This window comes from Didymella exigua (genome assembly GCF_010094145.1).
Source record: "Didymella exigua CBS 183.55 unplaced genomic scaffold M421scaffold_1, whole genome shotgun sequence".
In the NCBI taxonomy this organism is placed as follows: Eukaryota; Fungi; Ascomycota; class Dothideomycetes; order Pleosporales; family Didymellaceae; genus Didymella; species Didymella exigua.
The window spans coordinates 1,054,834-1,078,917 of NW_022984775.1; the positions used below are offsets into that span (position 1 = coordinate 1,054,834).

At 54.7% G+C, this 24,084-nt stretch overlaps 7 protein-coding genes across 7 annotated transcripts; 3 read left to right on the top strand and 4 right to left on the bottom strand.

Annotated features, from left to right (window-relative positions):
* Positions 1 to 227: 227 nt before the first annotated feature.
* M421DRAFT_415262 (uncharacterized protein) lies at positions 228 to 3,476 on the bottom strand. Its single transcript, XM_033590632.1, has 5 exons — positions 2,679 to 3,476; positions 1,741 to 2,630; positions 1,544 to 1,694; positions 1,079 to 1,493; positions 228 to 1,029 (listed from the first exon to the last, which is right to left on the bottom strand). Exons 1-5 carry the CDS (start codon positions 3,080 to 3,082, stop codon positions 322 to 324), a joined length of 2,568 nt encoding a protein of 855 aa, XP_033454464.1. The 5' UTR covers positions 3,083 to 3,476; the 3' UTR covers positions 228 to 321.
* A 786-nt stretch (positions 3,477 to 4,262) lies between these two features.
* M421DRAFT_415263 (cystinosin) lies at positions 4,263 to 5,787 on the bottom strand. Its single transcript, XM_033590633.1, has 3 exons — positions 5,529 to 5,787; positions 5,046 to 5,471; positions 4,263 to 4,983 (listed from the first exon to the last, which is right to left on the bottom strand). Exons 1-3 carry the CDS (start codon positions 5,601 to 5,603, stop codon positions 4,615 to 4,617), a joined length of 870 nt encoding a protein of 289 aa, XP_033454465.1. The 5' UTR covers positions 5,604 to 5,787; the 3' UTR covers positions 4,263 to 4,614.
* Positions 5,788 to 6,138: 351 nt separating this feature from the next.
* Positions 6,139 to 6,759, bottom strand: M421DRAFT_51009 (uncharacterized protein; the record flags this gene model as incomplete). Its single annotated transcript, XM_033594886.1, has 1 exon — positions 6,139 to 6,759. The coding sequence occupies one exon, from the start codon at positions 6,757 to 6,759 to the stop codon at positions 6,139 to 6,141; it is 621 nt and encodes a 206-aa protein (XP_033454466.1).
* A 1,606-nt stretch (positions 6,760 to 8,365) lies between these two features.
* Positions 8,366 to 11,689, top strand: M421DRAFT_50494 (uncharacterized protein; the record flags this gene model as incomplete). Its single annotated transcript, XM_033594834.1, has 2 exons — positions 8,366 to 8,559; positions 8,611 to 11,689. The coding sequence occupies 2 exons, from the start codon at positions 8,366 to 8,368 to the stop codon at positions 11,687 to 11,689; spliced, it is 3,273 nt and encodes a 1,090-aa protein (XP_033454467.1).
* Positions 11,690 to 12,303: 614 nt separating this feature from the next.
* M421DRAFT_50828 (alpha/beta-hydrolase) lies at positions 12,304 to 13,797 on the top strand (the record flags this gene model as incomplete). Its single annotated transcript, XM_033594865.1, has 1 exon — positions 12,304 to 13,797. One exon carries the CDS (start codon positions 12,304 to 12,306, stop codon positions 13,795 to 13,797), a length of 1,494 nt encoding a protein of 497 aa, XP_033454468.1.
* A 1,458-nt stretch (positions 13,798 to 15,255) lies between these two features.
* M421DRAFT_115929 (uncharacterized protein) lies at positions 15,256 to 15,763 on the bottom strand. Its single transcript, XM_033587248.1, has one exon. It carries the CDS (start codon positions 15,687 to 15,689, stop codon positions 15,396 to 15,398), a length of 294 nt encoding a protein of 97 aa, XP_033454469.1. The 5' UTR covers positions 15,690 to 15,763; the 3' UTR covers positions 15,256 to 15,395.
* Positions 15,764 to 16,802: 1,039 nt separating this feature from the next.
* Positions 16,803 to 19,385, top strand: M421DRAFT_50487 (uncharacterized protein; the record flags this gene model as incomplete). The annotated part of the gene is made up of 3 exons (XM_033594833.1): positions 16,803 to 17,556; positions 17,611 to 18,737; positions 18,846 to 19,385. 3 exons carry the CDS (start codon positions 16,803 to 16,805, stop codon positions 19,383 to 19,385), a joined length of 2,421 nt encoding a protein of 806 aa, XP_033454470.1.
* Between the last annotated feature and the right edge of the window lie 4,699 nt (positions 19,386 to 24,084).

Genomic DNA, 24,084 nt, shown 5'->3' on the forward strand with positions numbered 1-24,084 from the left:
CAGCATGCTCCGCCTGCCCTTCGCCAGCCACCCTTGCTCGACCATCATGCTCCAGAGCCCTGAAGGTGCTCCCTCTATCGGTGGCAGCGCGTCCTCCCACTCCTTTGGCACTACCAACGACAACCTTGTCGAGGACCCCAGCGATTCATCCGTTTCCGTCTTGATCTCAATCTTCGTCGTTTTCAAGATCCCGCTGCCCTCGCTCACGATGGTACAGATACTCGCGTTACGCTCTTCTTCTCCGCTGTACTCTGTATCGTCCGTTCCGTTTCCGTCGTTTGATCCATCGCTCTCATCAGAGCTGCTCACTGCCGGGTGCAGTCATATCTGAAACGAGTCTACACTGGCCCCCGATCCATACTGATTGCCCCTTAGACTATTAGCATTCGAGTGGTTGTTCATTGCGCGCTGCTCGTTCACGCTCCGCCGTGGACTGGGTGGTGAACGCATAGCGTCGAGAAGCATATTTCTGTGAGCCCCGGTACCGTTGCGCTCACCGCCATTGCGTTCGCCATTTCGTTCTCTATACGAACTAGTCACGCGACCCGGGCTGTATCCGTAATCGTCATGTTGAACAGTCCTAGGGTCGTCGCCCATCTGGTCGAGATCGTCCATCCTGCTATTGAGATTTCTTCCGCCTGCTCCAGCGTAGTGCGGTCTCCGCACATCGTTCGCAACAGGTGGTGCCTGTCTGAAGCGCCTGTTCGGCTGGGTGTGCTTCTCCTCGTCGACGATGATGATCATCCAGATGCCTATGCTGCCATTTGCGCCCAGAAGTGGTGTGCAGTGTATCCAGCGCGGTCGTCCTTCCTCGTATGAGTTGCTAAGGTCTTGGACTGCGTGGGGCAGCCAGCGGATTTTGGCCGTTACGCCACGAGAACCGTCGGCGAGAGCATCGCGCACGGATTCGCGCACGCGGTTTGAGCCGCCGATGCGGTCAAGAAAGGGCGATTGGAGAATTCCGGGGACGCGAAGGGAGGGTGACGTGAAGAGGATGCGGAGGGATGGTGCAGGGCGAACCAGGAGGTACTGTGCAGTTGTTAGAGCCATGCCATTGCCAAGGTCGAGTATGACTTACGTGTTTGTATGGCCCAGACAGTCTGCCTTCAGGCTTGGGTGGTGGCTTTTCGGCGCTCTCAATATCAAATGTTGACTGATCCTGGATGAGCAACCTCGGTCGCTGAACTCCATTTGACTTGTCGTCCTTATCCTCGAGGTGGTCTCGGTGCATATTTCCACCAAACCTGCGTACTGTATCTAGTTCGCCATGGTTAAACATCTCACTGAGCTCTTGGAACTCATCTTTCGCCTCCTCGGGTTGTTCGATACCATCTTCCTCATCGAGCATGTGCCGGAAAGCATCGAGATCTGTGGCATCCTTCGCGAGACCGGAGACGTCGATCTGGGCGCCGATAAAGTAGCGAAGATTGCCGCGCGAGTCGAGGAGCGGTGCTTGCATGAGCAAATTCATGAAAGGTGAGCCATCGCGGCGACTGTTCAGTAATCAGTCCCTGCCTGCGAGATGCATGCCAACGGTGCTTACTAGTTCAAGAATACTTCGCTGTGCTCCTTGCCTTGCATGCACATCTCCTTGAAGCGTGCAACACTGCTGCGGTTTGTCTTCGGGCCCTGAAGGAATCGACAGTTCCGCCCGATGGCATAGCTGACACCGTATTGTGTTGTCCTGTGAAATTCTGAGGCTTTGTCAGCAACGCGCTTATCAAGTAATAGAATGCCCACCTTCTGATGCAAATATAATAGGGTTGTCCTTCCTTGACGGATCTGTAAGACAGAACACCTCTGCCAGTCCTTCGCTGGCCTCGCGAAGCAGGGGTGGTAATGTGCCTGTGACGCGCTTCGATATGCTCAGACTCACGACCTGCGTGAATATGTGTGTGATGAATGCTGGGAGATCATCTCGGACAAGTATGTCGAATGCCTGCTTCGCCTTCTCCTCCAAGATACCGTTGACAGTCGGGCGTGCCTGGGTATCTGTAAAATCCAGGCCAGGAATCGGCTCAAGAGCCTCAGCGACTGCATTGGAGTAGTTGATCGCACGCAAGGCCTTGAGTGCGTCGAGATAGTAAATCAAGATAGGCACTGACTCTGGTCGTGCTACGCTGAGGAACGAGGTGAAGCGGAGTAACGAAGGGGTGTCCTTAAAGATAGCGGCAAGATGTGACTTGGAGAACAACTGTTCGGAGCGAGCCTCGAGGGAATACACTTTGCGGTCCTCATCCTCGGGCTCCACGAGATCCCATGACTTCGGGTCGTCTTCAAGCAAGGGAGAGAGACGGTCGCCATCGTCGAGACCGTTCTTCTGCTGTAATGGCGGAAGAGCACCTACAGCTACCGAATCCAGCGAAATAACTGAGTCGGCAGAGCTGCGCATGGTGTTAGGTCCAATGCTGGATGCCCGGACTGAACTTTGACCTCCTATGCTGCCACGTCTTGAAGAGGATGAGCCGAGTGGGTATGACTTCTGAGACTCAGGAGTCTCGGGCATTACAAGACGTCGTGTTTCCGGCATGACGTGTGGTGTAGCGGGAGGCTCTGGCGTCAAGCTGGACTTGCGTGAAGATCGGCCAAAGAGACTTCGGCGTTTGAGTTTGGTAGAGAAATCACTAGAGCTGGCCAAGATCAGCAGCCGTGCACAAGTGACATCTGCTATAGCCTACCTTGTCCTCAAAGGAACGTGATGAGATATGTCTCTGCGGACGGAGATGTCTGGCGGTGCAGCAGCAGCAGTGTCGTCGTCTGAGAGCCAACTTGCATCTGCTTTGCTAGAAGGGGACGCGAGTGGGGCATTGGAACCATTTATGCCATCGTGCATTGTAGCAAAGTCCATGACCAGTGGTTCATGGAACGGACCCTGTGCATCCCCGTGAACTTTGGCGTCCGCATCGGGGGAAGCTCCAGCGATAACGCTATCGACGTAATAGGCCGGGGACTGTTCACCTGCACTCCCCATCGAGGAAGCTTTGAAGGTAACTGCAGCGTCGGTGGGTCTAGGAATTGGATGTGACTGCGTGGTGGAATAGACACTATGAGCCGATCTTCTTTTGTGCTTGAACACGCGCATAGCATGCAGAAACACGGGAGAGAAACGCCAATAGGCGGCTTAAAGAAAGGGCGGGCTCGATAAACGATGGAAATGTATTGACGGCGCTTGAACGCAAGCCATGAAGCGCAAAGTGCGGAACCATGACCAAGGATTCCTAATGAAGATAAACGTACCAAGAAAACCAGCCGAAGGACCTGACACGCTGGGACAGATAGAACTAGGCCACGACCGGTAATAAGCTTCGGCGTGATGATGCCACTGGCAGATCTGGCACAAAGGAGACGATCCGACTAGCAAACCTTAGAACTGGGGGTGGAAGGTCAGACCAATGAACGTGGTGGATATGATGGCTCGGGAGGACCCGGTCCTGCAAGAAAGTTGCTGGACCGCCGACGTTTGTAGTGGAGTCTCGCTGAACACACAGGAGTGACCAAATCGCTGATGGAGAGAGGTCTGGACGTTGGGCGGCGCGACGCACGTAGACTTGTCAAAGTCTAGTAAACTGTCTGTGCTGTCGGATTGGCAACGTCTGGCGTTGATGGAAGGGGCAATGAGCGTTGCACTGCAGCGAAGACATTCCTTTTCGAGATGCATATTAAACACAAATGCGGGAGGTCGGTCGCGCAACGAGCCTCTAAGGCACGTAAGCCGAGTCCCTTCTTTCGAGCTCGAGCGCGCTGTGCCTGAGTTCAACACCCGTGCCATCCTGGCGCAAATCCAACGCGGCTCTTTAGCCAATGAGATCTCATGGCAGCAGCTCCAAAGGCCGCATGTTGATAGCAAACAGCAACTCAGTGAAGTCGCAACATGCGCGGACATTTGATTGACATGTCCCATGACGAGGAGACTACTTGATGGCATGGAAGGCACACAGACTCCCGCAGAACGTTGTTGCAGCTGTCACGGCGCCTCTTCGCTTCTTCGCTGGTACTAGCGCTGTGTTTGTGAACAGTGATTTGCTCGCACGTGTACCTCTGCTAACATCGAGATGGTCTGATGAGCTGAATTGATCCGAGATTTGGAGCTTCAGATGCAAACCCGTCTGCAGTTTATCGAATGCTCTAACGGATCTAGCCCCAAACGCGCCTCCATCGCGCCCAGAAACCTTCTCCCTCGGCTCGATCCCTGTTTGTGGCCTTGTTGTCCACCAACTTCTGCAGGGATACCCGTCAGATGCTTTCCAGCCCAACGCGAACACGAGTGCACGTCTGCACAGTGCGTCCCCTTTCCCCGACGTGCTCGCTACGGCAATACACGACGCGAAGCGGATTGACGGGCTGGCCGGCCGCAGCATGCCTGCCACGAGAAGTTCTCCACGCAGCTCGCTGAACTCATAAAGTTTGCAATTTTGCTTTTGGGGAAGGGCCTCACGAGCGCTGACGTCATGTGACTGAAACTTGGGACCAAATTGGGTACACCAGTGCAGACGTGCACAGGGCCGTCTGGGCAGCCGAGCTCTTACAGGCTCTGTCAGGGTATTACCTTGGGATATCTCGAGGTGCGGGCCGAGTGCGGCTATATGCCGTTTACTTTTGCAAATGCTTGCGAAACTACGAAACTCGCTCAGATATCAGCCGCTCGCGCTCAGCGTCCCATGACGCCCCGAGCTCCTCTTCATCCTCCAGGTGCTTCTCTGAGCCGCGATATAGCACGTAGTGCTGCAGCATGAAGATGATGTCAAACACAATGGTAATATTTGACAGCCCGAATTTGACCGGATTGCCAGTCAGGCCCGTCCAGTCGTGTTGCAACCACGAATCAATGACCAGTTGAGCCAATGAAAGCCACCCTCCAGCAAAGTCCATGAGCATAGGGTAGATGCTCCAACCTACAGTCGACTTGCGCTTGTAATTTACCCACATCTGTGGGATGTACTTGCATATCACAGTGATCAACTTGACATACCCGAGGACATAGATCTGCGGTCATCAGTTAGCAACATATTTTCAATACGAGGCATCGTCGCTGCAGCACTACTCACCACGTCAATCCACGCCCAGGTATCAGCGTCATATCCACTGTCCCTTCCTCTCCACCGGACCATAAGGAGAATCCAGACGATCGCTATGACGCAGCCCCAGAATATGCCCAGGATTGCCTTACTAGCCCTCTGTGTCTTCCCAACCTGAAACCCCCATACCCGAGGAAAGAACTGGCTGTAGCAGACTATGCACATAACAGCGCCATGCGCCGCGAACAAGAAGTCGTTGAAGCGCACAGTCGTCTCTGGTGCTTCAGGGTGTCGGTGCGCGTACTGCGCTTGTATAGTGGGCGAGTACAGGAACGAGGCTGTGGAGATGGTGTACATGCAAAAGCCGAGGACGTTCAGCGTGGGGAAGTCTATTGCAAGACCGAGCGTCGACTTGCGCGTATAATTCGATATCGGTTGCGGGTAGAAGCTACCAGACTGCCGTCGTGTAAGCCCATGTCAAATAACGCTCCCCGTTGCAATATTGCGGCATACCCAGAAAAGGAAATAGGCCCACCCCAAGCATCTCGAGATCGCTCGAGCGAAGGCTTCCAGCTCTGGAGAGGTCATGGCGGGGTCGCAGAGTTGCGGAAAGAACGTGGTAATGAGGGAGTGACATCAAAAGACACGGCGCAGCTATTGAGCGCTCAGACGCACAAGCCAAGAACGAGTGCTTCGCTCAGAAGAGAGAAGTGAGACTCGAAGGCATCCTGCGTTTGCGCCTGATGTCGAGACGTGACTGCAGGATTGCGACAGCGATAACGTGGACGGGGCCCTGGCGTGTGCCTGCATCAGTCTCATCGGCCGAGCCACTAACCGCGCCAGAGCATTTGACGAGCACGAAACATGACGGTAGCTAGGTACCACCCCAAAACTTCCGGATAATTGTCTTCTCAAATTAAAGATCTAAGTATTACATTTTCAGAGAATTTCCAGGGTTCTACCTCCATGGAACCTATATCTCATGCACAAGCCAATCTCCGTACTCGGTCCAAATTCGCAACCGTAGGCGAGAAATTGAGCACGAGCAGGGTTCGTCTCGAGTTCGTCCTGGCCATGATTGCGAGAGGCCTCGATTGGAGTTGAACAAGTTGTTCCGACTTTGTTACTTGTCACATTGTTCGAGTAAACCCTTCAGGGCTTGGGCCTGGGCATCGAAACATGCCTGCAGAGCCTCGCCGATCTGACCCTTCAGATACTCTGCGGTTGCACCGTGGAAGACTTCCCTACTCTCGTAGAGCACCTTGCCGTGGCCAATGTCGCTGACGGCTGACCAGCGCTCTGACTGCAGGTCGACTTGTAGGTTTGGATCAGGTGTGAAATCCCAGGCGAGACGTCCTTGCTTGCGCTGGACGTGTGTGACGTTCTCGTAGCTGTACTGTACATTGGCTTTGATGTCTGGAGTTTGTCTGTTGACCGGCAGCGGCAGGGCAGGTATCTGAGTGCGCAGGAACAGACGGCGACCTTCCTTCGGATACTGGTCTCGGAGGGTAGCGTTTTCGGAGGAGACCATGATCGAAGCACGCACGAATGGGTTCCATTCTGGATAGTTGGGGAAGTCGGTCAGGGCCGTCCAGGCGGCATGCTTGGTGCCACGGATCTCAATGCGGGTGCTGACGTTGAAGACGCCGTGCGGAACCTCAGGCAGGTTGGTGACCACGGAGCAGACGCCAATGGTTTGGAGCCAGAGTATCAGTGCTAGTGCTTTGAGCCTGTGGACTGTCATCGTTGGTCGGATGGTCGATGCCAAAGCTTGTGTAACGAGTACGAGAGAATTTAACAGAGAGAAGGGATAGTATTGATTGTTGCAGGCGATGACAAAATTGATTTAAGGAACTCAGCTACGAGAACGCATAAAGCTCAAGCCGGTTTCAGTCGAGAGTCCACGCCTTGAAAAGGTTGTTCTGACTTCATATCGCCGTGAGAACAGGGCCCCTTGTATTTATTGGGCCGCGAAGAAGCAACAAGAGACAGTCCGACGTCGTTGTACATAGGCCGTGCTGTCTGGGTACGACCACGACCGGTGTAGTGTGCACCAAAAGCATAGGTGGACAAACCCGGGTGACAGATTTGCTTCATCTCAGTAGACGGTTGCATAAGTCTGAACGCAAGGGTGAAAATTTCCGTCCATTGAAACCTTACTGTTGCTCTTGATTTCGGTAAAGATTGTAGACCCTGCATGAGGCTCCGAAGAGAAGCAAATAACAGGATAGACTTTGGAGTACTTGCGCTCAGCTCGACCGAAGAAAACATAGACTCAGATTCTGCTTTTGCTTGATCTGGGAGATAGATCTGGTGACACATCAGCGTGAAGATGCAAACATTGTCGACTGATGAGCTTCGGAGGCGTGCAATCTCGATGCCTGGAAACAGATGCATTTGCCATAGTGACCAAGCAAAAAGGCACCTAGAGGCCAAACCACTCAACACTTGACCGCCCTGTCTCGCAGAAATGGCAGCAGACCTATCTTTTTCGAACTGGCAGAAGTTGAGTAGCCGTGTCTGATGAGACTACAGGTGTTGAGGTGTTGAGCGAGCAAGGGTAAGGGCGGATCGAGACGTCATCAGCGCAGCTCGAGGCAGTACCCCGCATCTTCCTCGACCTGATGCATAATGGCTTGTAGTGGACTGCGTGAGCCGCTGACTGAGGGGATGGACTCAACAGAGTGCCTCATCAATCGTGGCAGAGCGACTGAGAGCAATGGCCCAACAAACGTGATGCTATCTACAGGCGGAAACGGCGGCGCGAGCTAAAAGGTCACCTGCGTTAGCCGGGCCAGAGGGGAGAGGGGCAGAGGGGCAGTACCTACGTGCCTCGTCGCGGTGGGAGCCAGACAGGGCACTGCGCACCGCGTATACGACATCTGCATGCTTCCCAACACTTTCGACGCTCACTATAAGCACCCCAGCTTCTTCTGATCTGCACAACTTCCCTGAATCCCTTCGCGTTGTGAGCTGAGGAGCTTCCGACGCGACTGAAGCTCCTGGGACCGCAACTGATCGACTGTCAACAAGCTTCCCGCTACGCCGAGTGCATAGCGGAGAGGACCGAAGACCGTCCATTCAGGTACCGCAGCGGTATTGGAATTTGACGCACAGATAGCGGTCACTCACGCGGCTATCTGTCACGATACAGGGTCCATCCGCCCAGCTGAACGCGCGGGCTGGTGCATGACGCAGCAGCCTGTCTTAGACGACCCAGGGCACCTCACGCGCCGGGCTCACCCGCTCCTACCCTCCAGCTTGGTACTCCTGCTCCTACACACCACACACAACCTGCAGCAGGGCGACCACTCTGCACCAAACACGCCAAACGCCTCCCAACTACTTGAATGAGCCCATCGCCGAACTCCGGAGCCGAGTACACGACGCCCGTATCGAACCTCAGTCACCTCCACAAGCAGCAGCGCAACCAGCTCAAGGTGCAGGACACTCCTCAGCAGCGCGGGCGTAAGACGAGACATGAGCTGGGACGAGATAATAGGCACGGGGAGAACCGAGTCACAAGAATCTACCCGCGCGAGATGTAAGCTGCCGTGTACATCACATCCTCAGGCATCCACTGACTCTGTGACAGAACCAAGTCGCCGCCCTCCGCACAGCGCTTCGCCTCCGCCTCTCCTCCCTCAAACTATAATGCCACCACCTCTCCACTGTTCTCGGCTATTGGCGCCACCAGGACCGCAGCTCAATACACAACCGAGTGGACCAAGTCACTCCCGTTCTTCGGCAACCAAGCTTCACCAGGCAACGGTGGAATAGCTATAGCAGGCTCACCACCAACGTTTCAGAGCTCGCCAGGGGCACGAGACGGACTGTACATACCGAGCATGTCCAACTCACCGCCTGCACTTGCAGGACGTCCAATGAGTCACCCTGGCCCGCAGGGGGCCTTTGGTGGTCGAGATCGCAGGCCCTCCGCGTATTCGCAGTACACCACCGGGCGGCCACTCTCTCAGAACTTTGCTGGGAACCCTCCCCTCCCACATCAACCACAAGCGCACTTCTACGGGACACCTGAGCTCGACCTTGGGCTGGATGGAGTGCGAGATGGTGGTATCCCTCCGGGCGAGGCAGGCCACTTTTGCGGCTTTGACACGCTGAGCATGGGAGGCGACGAGTCCGCGCGAACAACGGAGAATGTTCTCCTGGTTGGTTCACAAGGTGGTCTGGACGTCTTTCGAGTGGAAAGGGGCAAGCTCGATATTGTAGGACGCTTGGAAGGCTTGCGAGGCGCCGTCATTGGCGCAAAGATCCTTCCTTGGTGCCTAAGGAGGGATCCTCTAGCAAGCACCAGACCTTTGATTGCACTGACACTGCATGGGCCGGTTCTAAAGGAGGGCCGCAGCAGTCACAGCGGCAGTGGCGCATCGTCAGTTATCGACGATTCTGCCTCTGAGTCTCCCAGCAGGCTATCCAGCAACGACTCTTCGACGCAAGTCAGTGGTTATCAGACAACAGTCGAGATTTATTCCCTCAAACAGCAAACAAGGCTAGCCATACTGTACGAGAGCCCTCTGGTACCTTTGATTGTTCCGGTTGGAAGTCCCCTATTTCAACCTCCTGCTCCGGTTGGCGACTTGGTGGTTGATGCAAATGGCGAGTTCGTGGTCGTATCATCAGGTGCTAGTGGAGAAGTATTCGTGTTCGCCCCATATCTCAAAGGGCACGAGGATCACCGGGAGCGTTATCGCTGTGTAGGCAAACTCTGGACCTCTGTGCAGCTTCGTGAGCGGGTCACTTCATCAAACGCGTCCAGCGGTGCGGACGGCAGCCACGATGACGCCCCACCCGAGAAGTACGGCGTGCCAATCTTCTCCCTTTCAGATCGCTGGCTCGCCTTAGCTCCACCTACATCTAGCTCACAGTGTCCAGTTAATGGCACAGCTTTGACTTCTGCGCACTACGAGCGGCCACCAGGCATTTCACACCACACCGCGCCAACTCAGCCGGCACCAAACTGTGCCGTGGATGCGCCAGAAGCAGCCAGCCTCCTGAACCGATTGACAAGGGAGGGTACTCAGGTTGCAATCCAAGGCGCACGCTGGGCCACAGAGAAGGGCATGCAAGCTTTCAAGAGCTACATGAACAAGGGGACTGCCAACAACCTGCCATACCAGGATCCGATGCAACACTATTTCCCTCCTACGCACGGGCACAATCAAGCTCAGCCAAGACAGGAAACGACTGTCATCGCCATACACGATTTGCAGAAACTCGTCGAGGTCGAGGAAAATCGGAGTAAGAGTGCCTTACATCCAATTGCAGTGTTCTCTGCAATCAGCGGCTGCAGCTTGCTGTCGTTCTCTCCGACTGGCCTGATGTTGATGACAGTCAGCAAGAAGGGTGACTTTCAAGAAGTATGGGACCTCAAGCGAGTCAACTACAGAAGAGCACGCAAGACCAGCAGAGAGCAAGCACTCGGGCCACATGTACGACAAGTCGCCAGATTCAGTCGCATTACGGTTGCCAATGCCGTCGATGTAGCTTGGTCTGCTCCTCGAATCGACAAAGTCGCCGTTATCACAGAAAAGGGAACAGTGCACATGTTTCTCATGCCTGCCTCAGCATTTCAATGGCCACCGTATAGACGAGGGCGCCCAACAGGCTCAGCGAACCCTAAGGAGGACGTGGCACCAACAAGCAATGGGGGCGCAGTCGGGTCTGCAATGCAAGCAATCAATGGCACGGCGAAGCCCTTCTTCAATGCTGTACGTGGCCGAGCTGCTAGCAACGGCTCTCGCTTCACGTTCAGCAGTCTCGGCATGACTCCTGCGGCAGGTGCAAAGTCCAGTAAGGCTGTGGCTGTGGGAGTAGGAAACTCCATCAACAATATCCGCCATTCCGGAGACAATAAGATCGCACTGCCTGCATCACCAAGTGGTGTTAAGCCTTATAGCGTGCGATGGCTGTCCGGAAAGGGTCGAGGATCTATCGCTTTGGTATCTGGTGGTATTCTGCAGATCTGGAGGGTTCAGATGCGACCTGCTACGGGCAAAGGCAAATTACCCAATGCGACCTCGATTTTGAAGAGAAAAGTTGTGGAGTTTGCGCTCGCTGCTATACCAGACACGCCGTTCCCTCCTTCTATTGCTGAGCAGCTCTACCCTCAGCCCGGCGAGCAGGAAGCGGTCAACGAGATCTACGGAGAATGGCTCCCTCGAGCCCTACCACGCAAGACAGCTGCCCAAGGCGTCAAAGGATCAGCCACAGCGTTGGCACCTCTGAGTTTCTCTGAGATTGAGACCAACCCGCCGTACCAACCGTTTTACACCGACCGCCGAGTCACTCGTTTCGTGTACGCGCGCCCGCTGAACAGCGTACATGAAAGCAGCAGTGAGCATCAGCCCTTCACAGCACCCAGCCTTGCTAGCAATCTTCATCATGAAGACGACAACGCCCCTTGGCTGTTTGGCGAGGATGTTGAGGCTATCCGCATCTCGTCGTCAGCAACTCACGCTCACGATCTAGACGAAGATGAGTTCGTGGCTGGCGTTGCAGCTAGGATTGAAAACAAGATGGTCCTGAATGACGATGAAGAGGAAGTTGAGCAAGTCGTTGTCACAACCAGGCGACGACGGGTCAAGAGGGATGGTGAGGAGGGTTTCTTCGAAGACGACTGCGAGGTGCTTGACTTTGCAGAAGATCGGGTCTAGCTTTGCATTGCGTATGCGTCTGTCAACACTCATTTTTACGTTGGTGATCGACGTCACATCTCCACTATACATCCGCGAGTGTATCTTCACTCCTGTTTGGTTCTTGCATAATGTTTGGGACGGTGCATTGGAAGGGCTTCCGCGTTCTCTTGCGTAGTGTTTTGATGCATGGCGGACTTCACATAAGATACTAATAAGATACCACATAGTCGCCGCACTGAATAGTTAGAACAAATACAATCAAATCTGCAAATGTCCGCTGTCCATCGTGTTACAGACATTTTCTAGGACCGATGCCGGATGGTCGAAGCTTGGCTCGAAGCTTCGCCATTTAGCGCGTAGAGTTGTGGACCTCAGGAATCAATAGACTCGACTATTCCATCCGAAGACCCCGGATATCCAGGCTAGTGCTACAATTCGTCTTTTCTTGCAAGCAGTGAACGCGTTCAAGGTTGACGTCACGTTGCGGCTCCGCGGTTTCCAAATATGGCACCAGCGCGGCCTCAAACAATTGTAAGCTTCGGCCATCTAACGCTCATTCAACGCCTACATGACCCACAACATCATCTGAGGACCATGTGCGTCAGTCGCTATCCTTTCGCTACTTCGCAACGATGAGCGGTTACCTGCACACGCTGCGTTACTTCTTCGGCCTACCCCTCAGCATTGCTTGGAGAACAGCTCTCGTGCAGATCCCTCGATTCGTGCCCCTATCGATCCTCCACATCACCTCGCCCAAGGGCCCGCACCCCTTTCTCGTCAATCTACCGAGTCGAAAAGGAGCCGTCATCACACTCTATGTCTTTGTGCCACCCGCACCAGTCGATCTGGAAAGAAATGAGGACCAGCGGCGAGCAGAGACGGGAGAATGGAGAGTACCAGTGGTGCTGGACTTTCACGGAGGTGGCTTCATCATGGGCAGCCCGCTCGAGCAGGCACCGTATGCCTCGATGATGTCGCGTGAGCTCGGAGCAGTCGTGATCTCTGTGTCATACCGCATTGGACCTTTTCACCAGTTCCCCGCCGCTATACACGATGCCGAAGACGTGCTGTCTGCGATCCTCGATACGGACAGCATAACGGATGCTGGCAAATACCTCAGGACTGAGATTCAGCGGTACTATACAATCATGCGCACGAACACGCTCAGTAGGACCGACAAGAGGAAGAAGAAGGAGCCACTACCTCCTCACATCGAGCATGTCACGACCATCACGCTTGATCCAGAACGGATTTGTATCTCAGGATTCTCAGCAGGTGGAAACATCGCATTGAACATGGCTGTATCAGCTCCTCCGTGTGCAGATCTCTTACAGTCCGACACGGGGCGCTCCAACTCGATATCGCGAGGACCGTCGCCCGCTGCAACCATGTCACCACTCTTACCACCGAACCGAGCACCTACAATACTCGACAACCCACTACATCCCTGGCCGACGATTTTACCTCCCCCACAGGCTCGACCTCGTTTCATGCCTCTCCTCCTATTCTACCCTTCGCTAGACGCACGCCTATTACCTCACGAACGACCCATGAAGGCTCTACCGAACGCGCTAAAGGGCGACGACAAGGCGCCTGACAAACCACGCATGCCTGGTCTCTTCTCGATCATGGGACCTACATACCTACCCAAAAAGCTACGGCCACACCCTCGAGCAAGCCCTGGCCTGATCGATCCCGAAAATATCCAGAAGAACGCCGCTATGTTCCTTGTCCTTCCCGAGAGGGACACCCTCGCCGTTCAAAGCGACGTCTGGGTCGACAAGATGAACTGCAGTGGATGGCACGGACACGTGCGCTTCGGCGACGGGCGCGAGCACGACTGGGACGGCATCGACGGCGGCGCACCCTATCCCAAAGTCGACACCAACGGCGGTCTTGAAGTCTGGCACGCCCCAGGCTGCAGACACGGCTGGACGCAGTTCCCTGACATAGCAGTTGGGAAGCACGAGAGGAAGGAGAGGAAGCTTGTCTTCGAGCGGACTTTACAATTTGTAAAGGATGCGTGGAAGAGGGAACTTCCAATCCCGGACAGGCAGCTGGGGAATAACAATCAGGAGCTCAGGCCGCTGAGAATCCCCCCTCAGTCTAGTGGGCTGGAGTGTTAAGGAAAAATCGCACTTTCTGTTATTCAATACGGTGTTCAAGCGCGGTACAGGCGTTCGGATGGAAGCATAGCGTTATGGCGATCGTCTTAGGACCCTCTAGAATTCTACAGTGTATCACTACACAGCCAACCCCCGTTGCAACACTTACCCCACGAAAATATGCACTGACAGATACCGAGTCGCTGCAAAGCTCTGCTGATCAACATGTACAGCGCATAGCCGCATAAAGCTCCACGCAGGCACAAGCGCAACTGCATGCCAAGCTGAGCACTCCCATGCCACAACCGGCTGCCACGTCGGCCAGCAACCCACTCCCCACACTAGCCCGCCCCATACCACAGCTCGGCCGTGCAACGACGCGCGGACGCAGCGATCCGCATAGCCTGCGCGGAGCTCTGGTGCTCGCTTGGCTCTGTATTGGAGAAGGCTTGGCTGTGTGCGCGTGGTGCTTGGTCGATGTTTGGTTGGCACGGAGAAGGGGGTCTGTGTGCTTTGTGCGAGGTTTCAAGATGTTTGTGTAAGGCGAAACGGTTGTGCAGCGGGAGTAGGGGAGGCGTTAGAACTGTGAGAACTGTTTAGGGAGAGAATGCTTGGCTGTGTTTGTGCTACGCGGAGAGGACGACAGGTCGTTCGAGGCTGTTCATGCCGTCGTGAATTGCAGTCTGGTGATGTGTCGAAGGCGGGAGTGACATTGTGAGGGAGTACTGTGGGGAAGCATAGTCTTGAGGAGACCGTGCAATGGAATGGCTGTCAATTCGTCCTTCTATTGAGGTGGCACGGAAAGTGCCAGGTTCAATGCTTCATACCCCTTGATCAGCAGCAAATTCGTGTTGTCGAAGTACTGCCAAGTCATATTGATCAAGTACGGTACTGAAGCTCGGGCAATAAGATCACCAAATGATCGAAACCAATTTTGGAGCATTGCCATCCTGGGTAACCTGGTACCCTGCCAAGTGGAGCGAGGAGTTATGCTTGTGATTCGAAGCGTGGGGTTGCAACTGCTGTCAACCTCTCTTGACATGGGTGATAATTACAGGAAACATAGGCCCGTTTGTAGGAGGCTGGAGCGCGGCGATGTCGTATCGTGATCAAAGCGACGTCATCCACACAGTCGGATAAGGGATAGTAGTGGAATTTAACCACGGCATCATATCCTGGCTGCTGGTCAGTAAGGCCTGGCGCAGCATCCGAGACTCCGAGTTCTTGTCGTGGTTTAGCATGCTCGCGGTTAGATGCAGTACCCCGCCTCAACATCAATCACTTGCCTACCGTAAGATGGTCTACCGTTGTCCAGATCTCAGTCGTTTTATCACTGCACGGTCACTGAATCGTCAAATCGTGCCATGAGCAAAATTGAAACACGGGCGAGGGGGTTTTAGTGGAAGTCATGAGAGCAGGCACTTCCCCGCAGTGCACGATGTTTGAGCATGCTCATGCGAGGTCAAGCCGGCTCAGGCGCTTCCCAAGAAACCACAAAGACAAGGGTTGTCACGGCTCTGCCAACGAGATGCGGAGAATGCGCACCCTGTTCCCAGACGCTGCAGGCGATGGCGCGGCGAAGCATGTGGGAGTGGGTAGATGAAACGGGAAACCCGCAACTAGCGAGCTGTCCCAGAGCAAACGGCGTCAGATGACCCACCAGGCCCGACGCAGGACAACGTGAAAGTAGGGAGAGGGAGAAAGGCGGTGAACAGCGGTGTAGACCTCCGTAGAGCGGCAAGGTGAGCAGCCTTTGAGGCACAGACAGAGATCATGTGAAGTTCAAAGGTCAGACAGGAGAGCTGAAACTGTCGAAGCTCGTCCCAAAGACACGCTCGACGATGCGCTGCACGCGTGTGCTCGAGGTGCTCAACGATGCAGGAAGGCTGCGGTGGACTCGGGTGCCTGCTCATCGCTAGCGCGGACTCGTCTGCACGTCTGCGGTTGGATGGAGTTTTTGAGAAACCCAGGACGGCAGTAAATCAGGGTCCTGTTCCGATGCATGGGCAATTGCGCACTGAATTGCGTAACTTTTCTTGTCGAAGGAGGAAACCTGCTTTTGGGTTCATTTGAGGAAAGTGACGATGGCGCTGTTGAGGCTGCTGACAAAGGATAACGATGGCAACAAAGAGGACGTCCAGCAGCATCGACGTAAGATTGAAAGCACTGTCAGCGCGCCCGTCGGGAAGCTACGTGCCGCTATTAATGCAAGTCGAGAACGCTTGCTCACCGGATGTCGTTTTGCTCGTGTAATCTCGACAGTATTCGCCTCAGGCCGAGCCCGCGCGCACATTGCATTTGTGCGAGCCGTACCAAAGTCTGCCAATGCTCTGCGTTGCATTGGCTGCACGCTCCTCCGTGGGGGAGGCATAAACTTCTAGCGCATCCGACCCAACGCTTCCCTCGCACATCAAATTCCTTTTCTCCCTTCTTCAGGACCTTCGAGGCATCGCAGCAGCAGCCACTGCACTGCACTGCGCGCGCCAGCAACGCCAAATCCCGCGCAGCACTCCGCCCCGCAGCCAACGCAAGCACCGCAATCGCCCGGGGGCTTGTACTGAGCGCCCATTCCGCCCACCTATCAGATCGCCGCCAGCTTTTGGCATCCTGGCGCCGTTGCCACAGCGTGTCTGAAGATCATACACCATCTTCGCCGGGCATCCCTCCCCACGTGTGGCCGCCCAACTTTGACAGCTGTGACACCTAGTGAAGCTGCCACTTCATTCCACTCCGGACCGAGCATTTTACTCTACTTCTACAATGTTGTTCTTCATATTATAACAAGCCGTCCTTTTGGGGCCCCACCTCACCACCACCATTATCCATATACTCAGTAATACTACCACGCGGCCGCGTATCCTTGCCACAAACTCGACTCTTTCACGACTCTCCACTCTTCAAGTACACTTGGACTCCACGTGTGCGATCGACGTCGACGCGAGTCTGCAAGTGCGTCTCCAAGTGACGTATAGCAGCAGCATCTTACTCCTACACACACATAATTGTCCCACCACCCACCAACAAACATGCCGAACGAGCAGGATCACATTGGGAGAACGGGTGCAGCGGGAATGAGCACAATGCAGACAACCCCCAGCACAATACCACCGACCATGGCAGCAGAAGAGGAGGTACCGGCCGATGTCGATGAACCTCCGGAACAAAGGCGTACGCCACGACCAGCACCTCTCAAAATCCAGCACTCGTCATCATTCACGAAGCTCTCCTCAAAACCAGGGATCGACCGCAAGACATCGCTCTTGACGTCTGCGTTGCAATCCGCCTCGAACACAAGCTCGCCCGTGGATGACCACTCCGACAGGGACCCGCCTCGTGGCATGTCGTGCATCTCCATGTGGAGCAACAGCACCATCTCGACTGCCGGCCTGACCAGCGACGAAGGCTTCACAAGCGCGGGCACAAGGACGTGTACACCTAGCCCGCCACTACCTTCGACCATAATCCACACTATGCTCCCACCGTTCACGAAGAAGCCTTCAGAGCAGCGACTAAAGTTTGTCGGACGAGAGAACGATACCATTGCAGCACCCAAGCCGGAAACGCCTGCTGGTGAACAGGGAGTCGAGGCGACGTTGGGCAGGAAGAGGTGTATCATGTTCGCGTGCGGCGGTCAGAAAGAGGAGAAGAAGCCACTGGAGGCACCGGCTAAGCCTGCGACACCTCCTACCGCCGAGGAACCTCCCAAGCGTGCTTGCACTATCAAGTTCGCCTGCGCAAAGCCCACAATGCCCGCACCCGCCGCTGAGGAGCCAGCAAAGCGTCCTTGCACCATCAAGTTCGCCTGTCTTGCGCCAAAGACCTCTACAGAAGCAGATTCGAAGCCAAAAACCTCCCGTCGTCCTGCCAGTCCCGCACCCCCACCACGTAAGATACCTGTGTCACCCAAGCCATCTCCGAGAGCCCACCGTGACTCTGATTCCACAATCCGCAACAATTCTCCCATCAGCGTCCGCAAGGTTTCGATGGTCGATCGGACACGCCGCCTCAGCCAGAACTCGGAACTTGCTCGCACCGAAGCTTTCCGCTTCCACGAGTTCGCAAGCTCGGAAGAGGAGGTCGAGGAATGGACGCAAGAGATCACGTGTCATCGAAACAGACTCACTGTTGGCGACACTCTTCGGGTTGAAAACAATCTCCGGCAACTCGTCGAAGAAGTCGAAGAGGAGGCTTTGGAGGACGATGACGATGATGACGATGATGACGATGACGCAGCTGATGATGAGGATGACGACGAGGATGACGAGGATGAGGACAACAGCGATGCCCACAGCGATGTCACCGATGAGGGCTTTCAGACTGACGACGAGGAAGGCTTCGCAGTCTCCGACGATGAGAGCGACGCTGGATCCGACTACAACTGGTGGGCCCCTGGAGGCTCAACTGCAGCTACGTCCGTCGATCACATTGGCAATCTTCGACCCAAGAATCACCGCACAGTCTCCGAGTCTTCCATTGGATCTCTAGAAAGTCGGAAGAATGGGTTCAAGATGTTCGAGCGGGAGCGTGGCCAGCGCGCAGCCGGTCCATCAGGCCATTCGATCAAGCGCAAGCAGTCGAAGCCAATGAACATTCGCGCATCAGAACCAGAACTTCCTGACAGCACCGACTTTGTTTGTGGAACTCTTGATGAGGATAGGCCAGCGGAAGAGGCTTACATGTCGAACCTGGAACGCCGCCGCGCAGCCAAGCACAAGCCTGCACCTCAAGACATCGATCCTAGCTTTCCAGCTTCAGATCCTGAGCTCGTTGAGGACGATGAGGAGGACGAAGTAGACGACATTGAGAACCGTTCTGAAAGTGATAACTACTTCATGATGCACGGACGAATGGACATCATTGGCGCTGCGCCGCGTGGACGTCGTAGAGATACCTTGAAGCAGCGCTCCCCTCCCGCTCACTCGCCAAAGCGACCTGGTTCACCTCCACCGGCCAAGCGCATTGTGCACCGATCACCGCCGCCGCCTACGAAGCGTGCAGTACATCGCTCACCACCTCCTCCTACCACCAAGAGAACCAGTCACCGTTCTCCACCTCCGCCTACAAAGAAGGCCATTCATCATTCCCCACCGCCTCCTCGTGCGCTCTTTGGCAAGTCACCTGTGCGAGCCCGTTCTCCAGCTCCCATGCGCCTCCGCTCACCGCCCCCATCTCGACGAGGCTCTGCCAACATCCTGGCGGCACGCCAACGTTCAGAGATGTCCATCAAATTTGGCGGGATCGGCGAGCGACAAGCCCTGACAGTATCTGCCTCGCTACCTCGAACTCCCATCACTGGACATCACAACCCACTGGAGTACGACGATGACGACGACGAGGGGACCACCACCAATGACATGCCCGTCCGTCGCGCTATCGACATCCAGGTCGGTCTCGAGAAGAAGAGGCAGCGACGCAGAGAGCAGTTGTACAGAAAGCAGCACCGCAAGAGCACGAAGGAGAAGCGCCCGCCGGTTCCAGGACGAGGTGCAGAGCGCATGCGCGACGTCGGTCTACAAATGGCTGCACACAAAGGCAAGACTACTGCCTTCAACCCCTTCCATGTTCCAGCCACACCAGATCAGGCGAACATGCATGTGCTGTCCGTATAAGATACAGCACACGTGTGTAGAACAGCGCCGCCAACGTCTGTTGGCCCTTGACATGATTCTGCCGAGACTGCAGTACATGCTGGTCGCTTTCACACACACTTGAGGTTGAGCCGCCCAAAGAAGGCGTGCTCCCGCACTTCGATTCTTTCGAAATATTCATTATTACGCTAGCTTCATACTTTCGCTAGTGGCTGCTCATGTATATAGCCAACCACTACCTCTTCGAATCAGACATTATCTCATTGTTCTCTTTCTAGACTGTCTGATAACCTTCTTTGTACTGGATAGTACCACAGCATAGCATGGAATTGGTCGGGTGGTGCATTGACGGCCTCCCTCGTGTCGAGAGGTTGAGAGCCTTTGGAGTTTGATATACTATGATGAATCTACGAATTTCACAACGTCTTGTTGTGTTACATCATAACTTGTGATGATGGTTAATAGACTAATATCGGCATGCTTGCCATGTGCTGACACAGCGCTGTTGTTAGAAGTCACGTAGAGACGCGTTTCACAATGCTCCATGATCGTCAGTATATATGCGGCAGTTCCACTGCACAGCCAGGGGATCGGCGCTGAATCTTGCACATCGTCGCAGGAGCCGTCCCGTGCAGCAATTGATCCTGCAGCTTCTGTGCCAAGACCAGCGACCTCGTACTCTGCCCCTATTTGGTACCGCTCGATACTTGGACAAGTTTGCCGGCGGGCATCACTACTACTGCTTCATGATCTGGAACAATCAGAGTGGCCGGAGACCACGTTTTCCAGTTCCACGCCAACAAGACTTTCTTGCGAGACAGGTTTCGCGGGGTTGAGTGCAACTAGCTTCGGGGTACATTGTTAGAGGGCGTTCGATGTGTCGGGGAGTCAAAATGGTAAATTGGCTCGTAAAAGTACGAGTGCAGCCGTTGGCAGGCGGCGTCAAGCGGTGTTGAAGAGGCTGACTCGTGAGAGAAATGAGGTGTCGATCTGCAGCTGTTGCTATGATGGGAGCACAAGCCCCGGCGTGCGTGTGCAACAGCACCGCACACACGACACCGCCTCGAGGCTGACAGCAGCGTGCAGCGTGCAGCGTGCAGCGGCATCAAGGTTGTGATTATGTGCGAAGGATTGGCAGTGCTTCAGTTGATCGCCCGCAGAGGACTTGGGGATGCTCTCCACGTTCAAAGGCATGGCGCCGCGCGGCGTCGGTCACTCCCATCTACCCTACGCACTGACAATGGTCGCCGCTGCTCGCTGCATTCCACCGGCGCGACTACACAGCAGTAGTCAGCACAAAGGAGAAAGCGACAGCACCGTTCCCGCAAGACAGGAAGCTGTCTGCAAATACTGCAGCCAGCAGCCTCCAGACCCCTTATAGCCGCATTCGAATTAGGCGCGCTACCTTGACTCGCTCCTTTTCCACCACATCCAGACGCGGTATGAGACATTCATGCTGTACGAGCAGCACGTGTAGATGGAGTGGCCCGAGAGCTACAGGTAAGGAGCCAGGACACCCAGGCATCTGCCCAGATGCCGGTGCAGACACCAAGGGAGACGGGCGAGCACGACACGTTGAAGATGTCGTACGTTACATCGACCACACCAACCCAAGCACACACGCCAACTGCACACATGCACATAGACACGCTTTGGCAAGACAGGCCAGTAGATGGCGGCGACTTGTAGAACATGGCCGCTTGGAGCGTCGCGTGAGACTAGCGTTTATAGGTACCCATGCGCATCTTGCATACGGAAAAGAGGCGGGAAGATAACTATGTTTGTAGCCGACTTTCCTACTGCTCGAGAGTGGAGTGCGCGCAATCCTGCATCGCGACACGCCCACAGGTAATCGTGATCACTGTCAGTACGAGTAGAGAAAACCCATTTCCAACTAACGAGACAATTCTATAATTACGCGGTACAACCCAAATCAACCAACGCCTCACTCCCGCTTCTTCCCTTCTTTCTTGACGTAGTCCTCTTACAAAGCAGTCTTCCCGCCTCCATACCCGCCTCTATGCTGTCTATTAGTATTGTGCCCACTTCCCCGTGCACTCCTCGGTGTCCGAGGACTCTGAGACGAACCAGACATGGGAGTCCGCGCAGGCGACAGTCCACCGGTGCCCGGCAGTGTTGCCCACTGGCTGCCTCCGAGGCCCGACGCAGTCGACGGTCCATTGTTCTGTTGGAACGCAGGCGTTGCAAGAGCTCCCTGAGATAGAGGATTGGTAGTGTCGGTTGTCGGTGCGGAAGGTCGTCTAGTGCTGTTGTTGTGCACGAACGTGAACGCGCCAGTCGGGACTGCGTCGAAAGTCACTGCTGTGGCAGGCGCTGAGGCAGGTTGCGAGTTCTCGACGCTGTCTTTGCTGTGGTTGGTCTTTCTGTTCTTTGTGTTCTCGCTGCTCTGCTCTACATTTGTAGAGCGTGTGGCTGCGTTGAACCGTGTCTTTGAGATGCCTAGTTGTTTCTTTCTGGTCGCTGACATATCACTCTCAGGTTCTTCATCTGATTCGTCCCCCCAACGTCGTCCTGTTACTTTTTGGGCTCCTGAAACACCATTCGAGCTTCGTGGGGCTGAAAATTTAGAGCCCATCGATGAGGTTGGTGGCTCAGTGCCGCTTCGCGGAGTCATTCGCCCTTGAGTCGGTTGAGATGGACGCCTCGCTGGTGATGAAATGTTGGCGGGCGGTGTTAGTGTAGAAGATTTGGTAGGAGTTTGCGGGGTTCCTTGTCGTTGAGTGCTTTGAGCCGGTGAGTTCGCTGGTGCATGCTTGCTTTTGCGCATGTTCGCACTGGCCTGCTGCGAATTGTCCGAGATCATGGGCGGTGTGTCAAGCCCATCACGAGCTGAATTGCGCAGGGCTGCCATTTGTAGCCTTGTCGGCGCTGGCCGAGTTCCTCCTTCCATCCCCTGAGACGGCGCTGCCAATCTCGGGCTCGGTAGTCCAGAAGTGTTTTGGCTACTATTAGCGGATGAAGTTTCTTCTAGCTTTGCCTTCTCAGGCTCTGAGTCTCCGCTTTGCTGTGAGCTTAGAGAAGCGGTATTTGATGTCGTTTTGCCTGTATGCTTGCTCTCTGTATTGGCTTCCGCTGCTTTCTCGTTCTTTTCATCTTCGGTCTTGTTAATTACCTTCCTATCGGCGGCGGGCTCCTCGTATTTCGTAAGCTCCCCCTCAGCCTTTGCCCAAGTCTTTTCTGTTTTACCATTCTTGGTGGAACTGGGAGTTCCTAACGTGGATGGCGAGGTTCCAGAAGCAGCTGTTGGTGCTGAAGGTGGAGCAACTGGAGTCTGTGCAGCTGAAGCAGTAGTCTGAGCGTGTGTCGATGGGATAAATACCGGAGCTCGTGGTGATGGAGTGAATCGCGAGTCCGGTCCTGGATACTTGAAGTGTGGAGGCTTAGTGGAGTCATGCCAATTTGGTCGGAGTGTCGTAGTCTGAGGGTTGATGTTTGGGTTAATCGATCCAAAATCGGGTAAGTGTCCATAAATATTGGCCAGGTCTGTCTTCCTTGCGCTCTCGTAGAACTCATCTACCGTTTCTTTGGCTGTAAGTAGCCAGTCTGGGTCCTTGACAGTCAACTTGCCCTTAGCCCAATGAGGTGGATACTTATACTGCCTACGCTGGTTCTTTTCCGGCAGCAGGAACGACTCCGGTTCCCACTCCCTTCTCCATACCGCACATTTACCCTCATGGTCCTTAGCGAACTTCCACTTTGCATCGTCAGTAAAATTAGCATGGCATGTGCTACACTTGTGCGTCTCAGCTGGTCCACTTGGCGGTTGTGGCGAGTTTGGCGTGGACCTGGTCCCCGCTTGCTGGATGCTGTGTTGCTGTAGAGAAGTATAATGGTTCGGTGTGGCCGGGTTGTGTCTACTCTCACTCATCTTCCTGAAAGCTTGGGTCGAAGGCGGGAACTGTGGAGCGGATGACGATAAATGGCTACTGAGAATGATCCCACTGTTGGGTGTCGCAGGAGGAGCGGTAGCAACCGGGCTGCTGGTGGAGACTGTGTTACTAGTACTTGATAGTCTATCTGCCGATATCTCAGGCAATGACTGATGCTCCTGCGGATCGTATGCTCCCAAAGCATCGGGACTGGTACCAGATGCACCGGCAGTACCGGCATCTAGTGTCGTTGAAACAGCAGGAGGCTGTCCATCAGCAGCGTCCTCTGACTTCTTCGACGCGTCCTCGCTGCCGCTGGATCCTTGCTGTCCATCCGCTGTGTCAACAGTAGCTTGCTTCTTCGTGGTCGATGATTCCTCGGCTGCGACTCCAGCTTCCGGCTCTTGCGCTGATTCTTTAGTAACATCTTTACCTTCAGACTCCACGGTTGTCTCCGTTTCAGTTGCAGGTGTCGATTCGGTTGCTTTAGTTAGTTCAGCGTTGATGTTCTTAACCTGTGCACCAGGTGCAGCATCATCTTGCTGTCTTGCCGCTGCATCCTTGAGCTGTTCTGCTTGTGGCTTACTTCTTGACTCGCAGTCGTTGAGCTTGCCCTGTTGATCGTGCAAATCTTTACAAAGAGTCTCGTTCTCCGCCTTGAGATCCGCGTTCTCTTTGAACATCGTCTTCTCAAAAGCCGAGTCTCCCGAGTCTCGCTTTTGCTTGATCTCGCAGGCATCTAGCTTTGCTTTGGTGTCTTTAAACTCCTTCTCCCAATGCTCGCATTGAAGGTCTCGGGCCTTCAGATCTCTTTCGAGGTCCCCAATCTT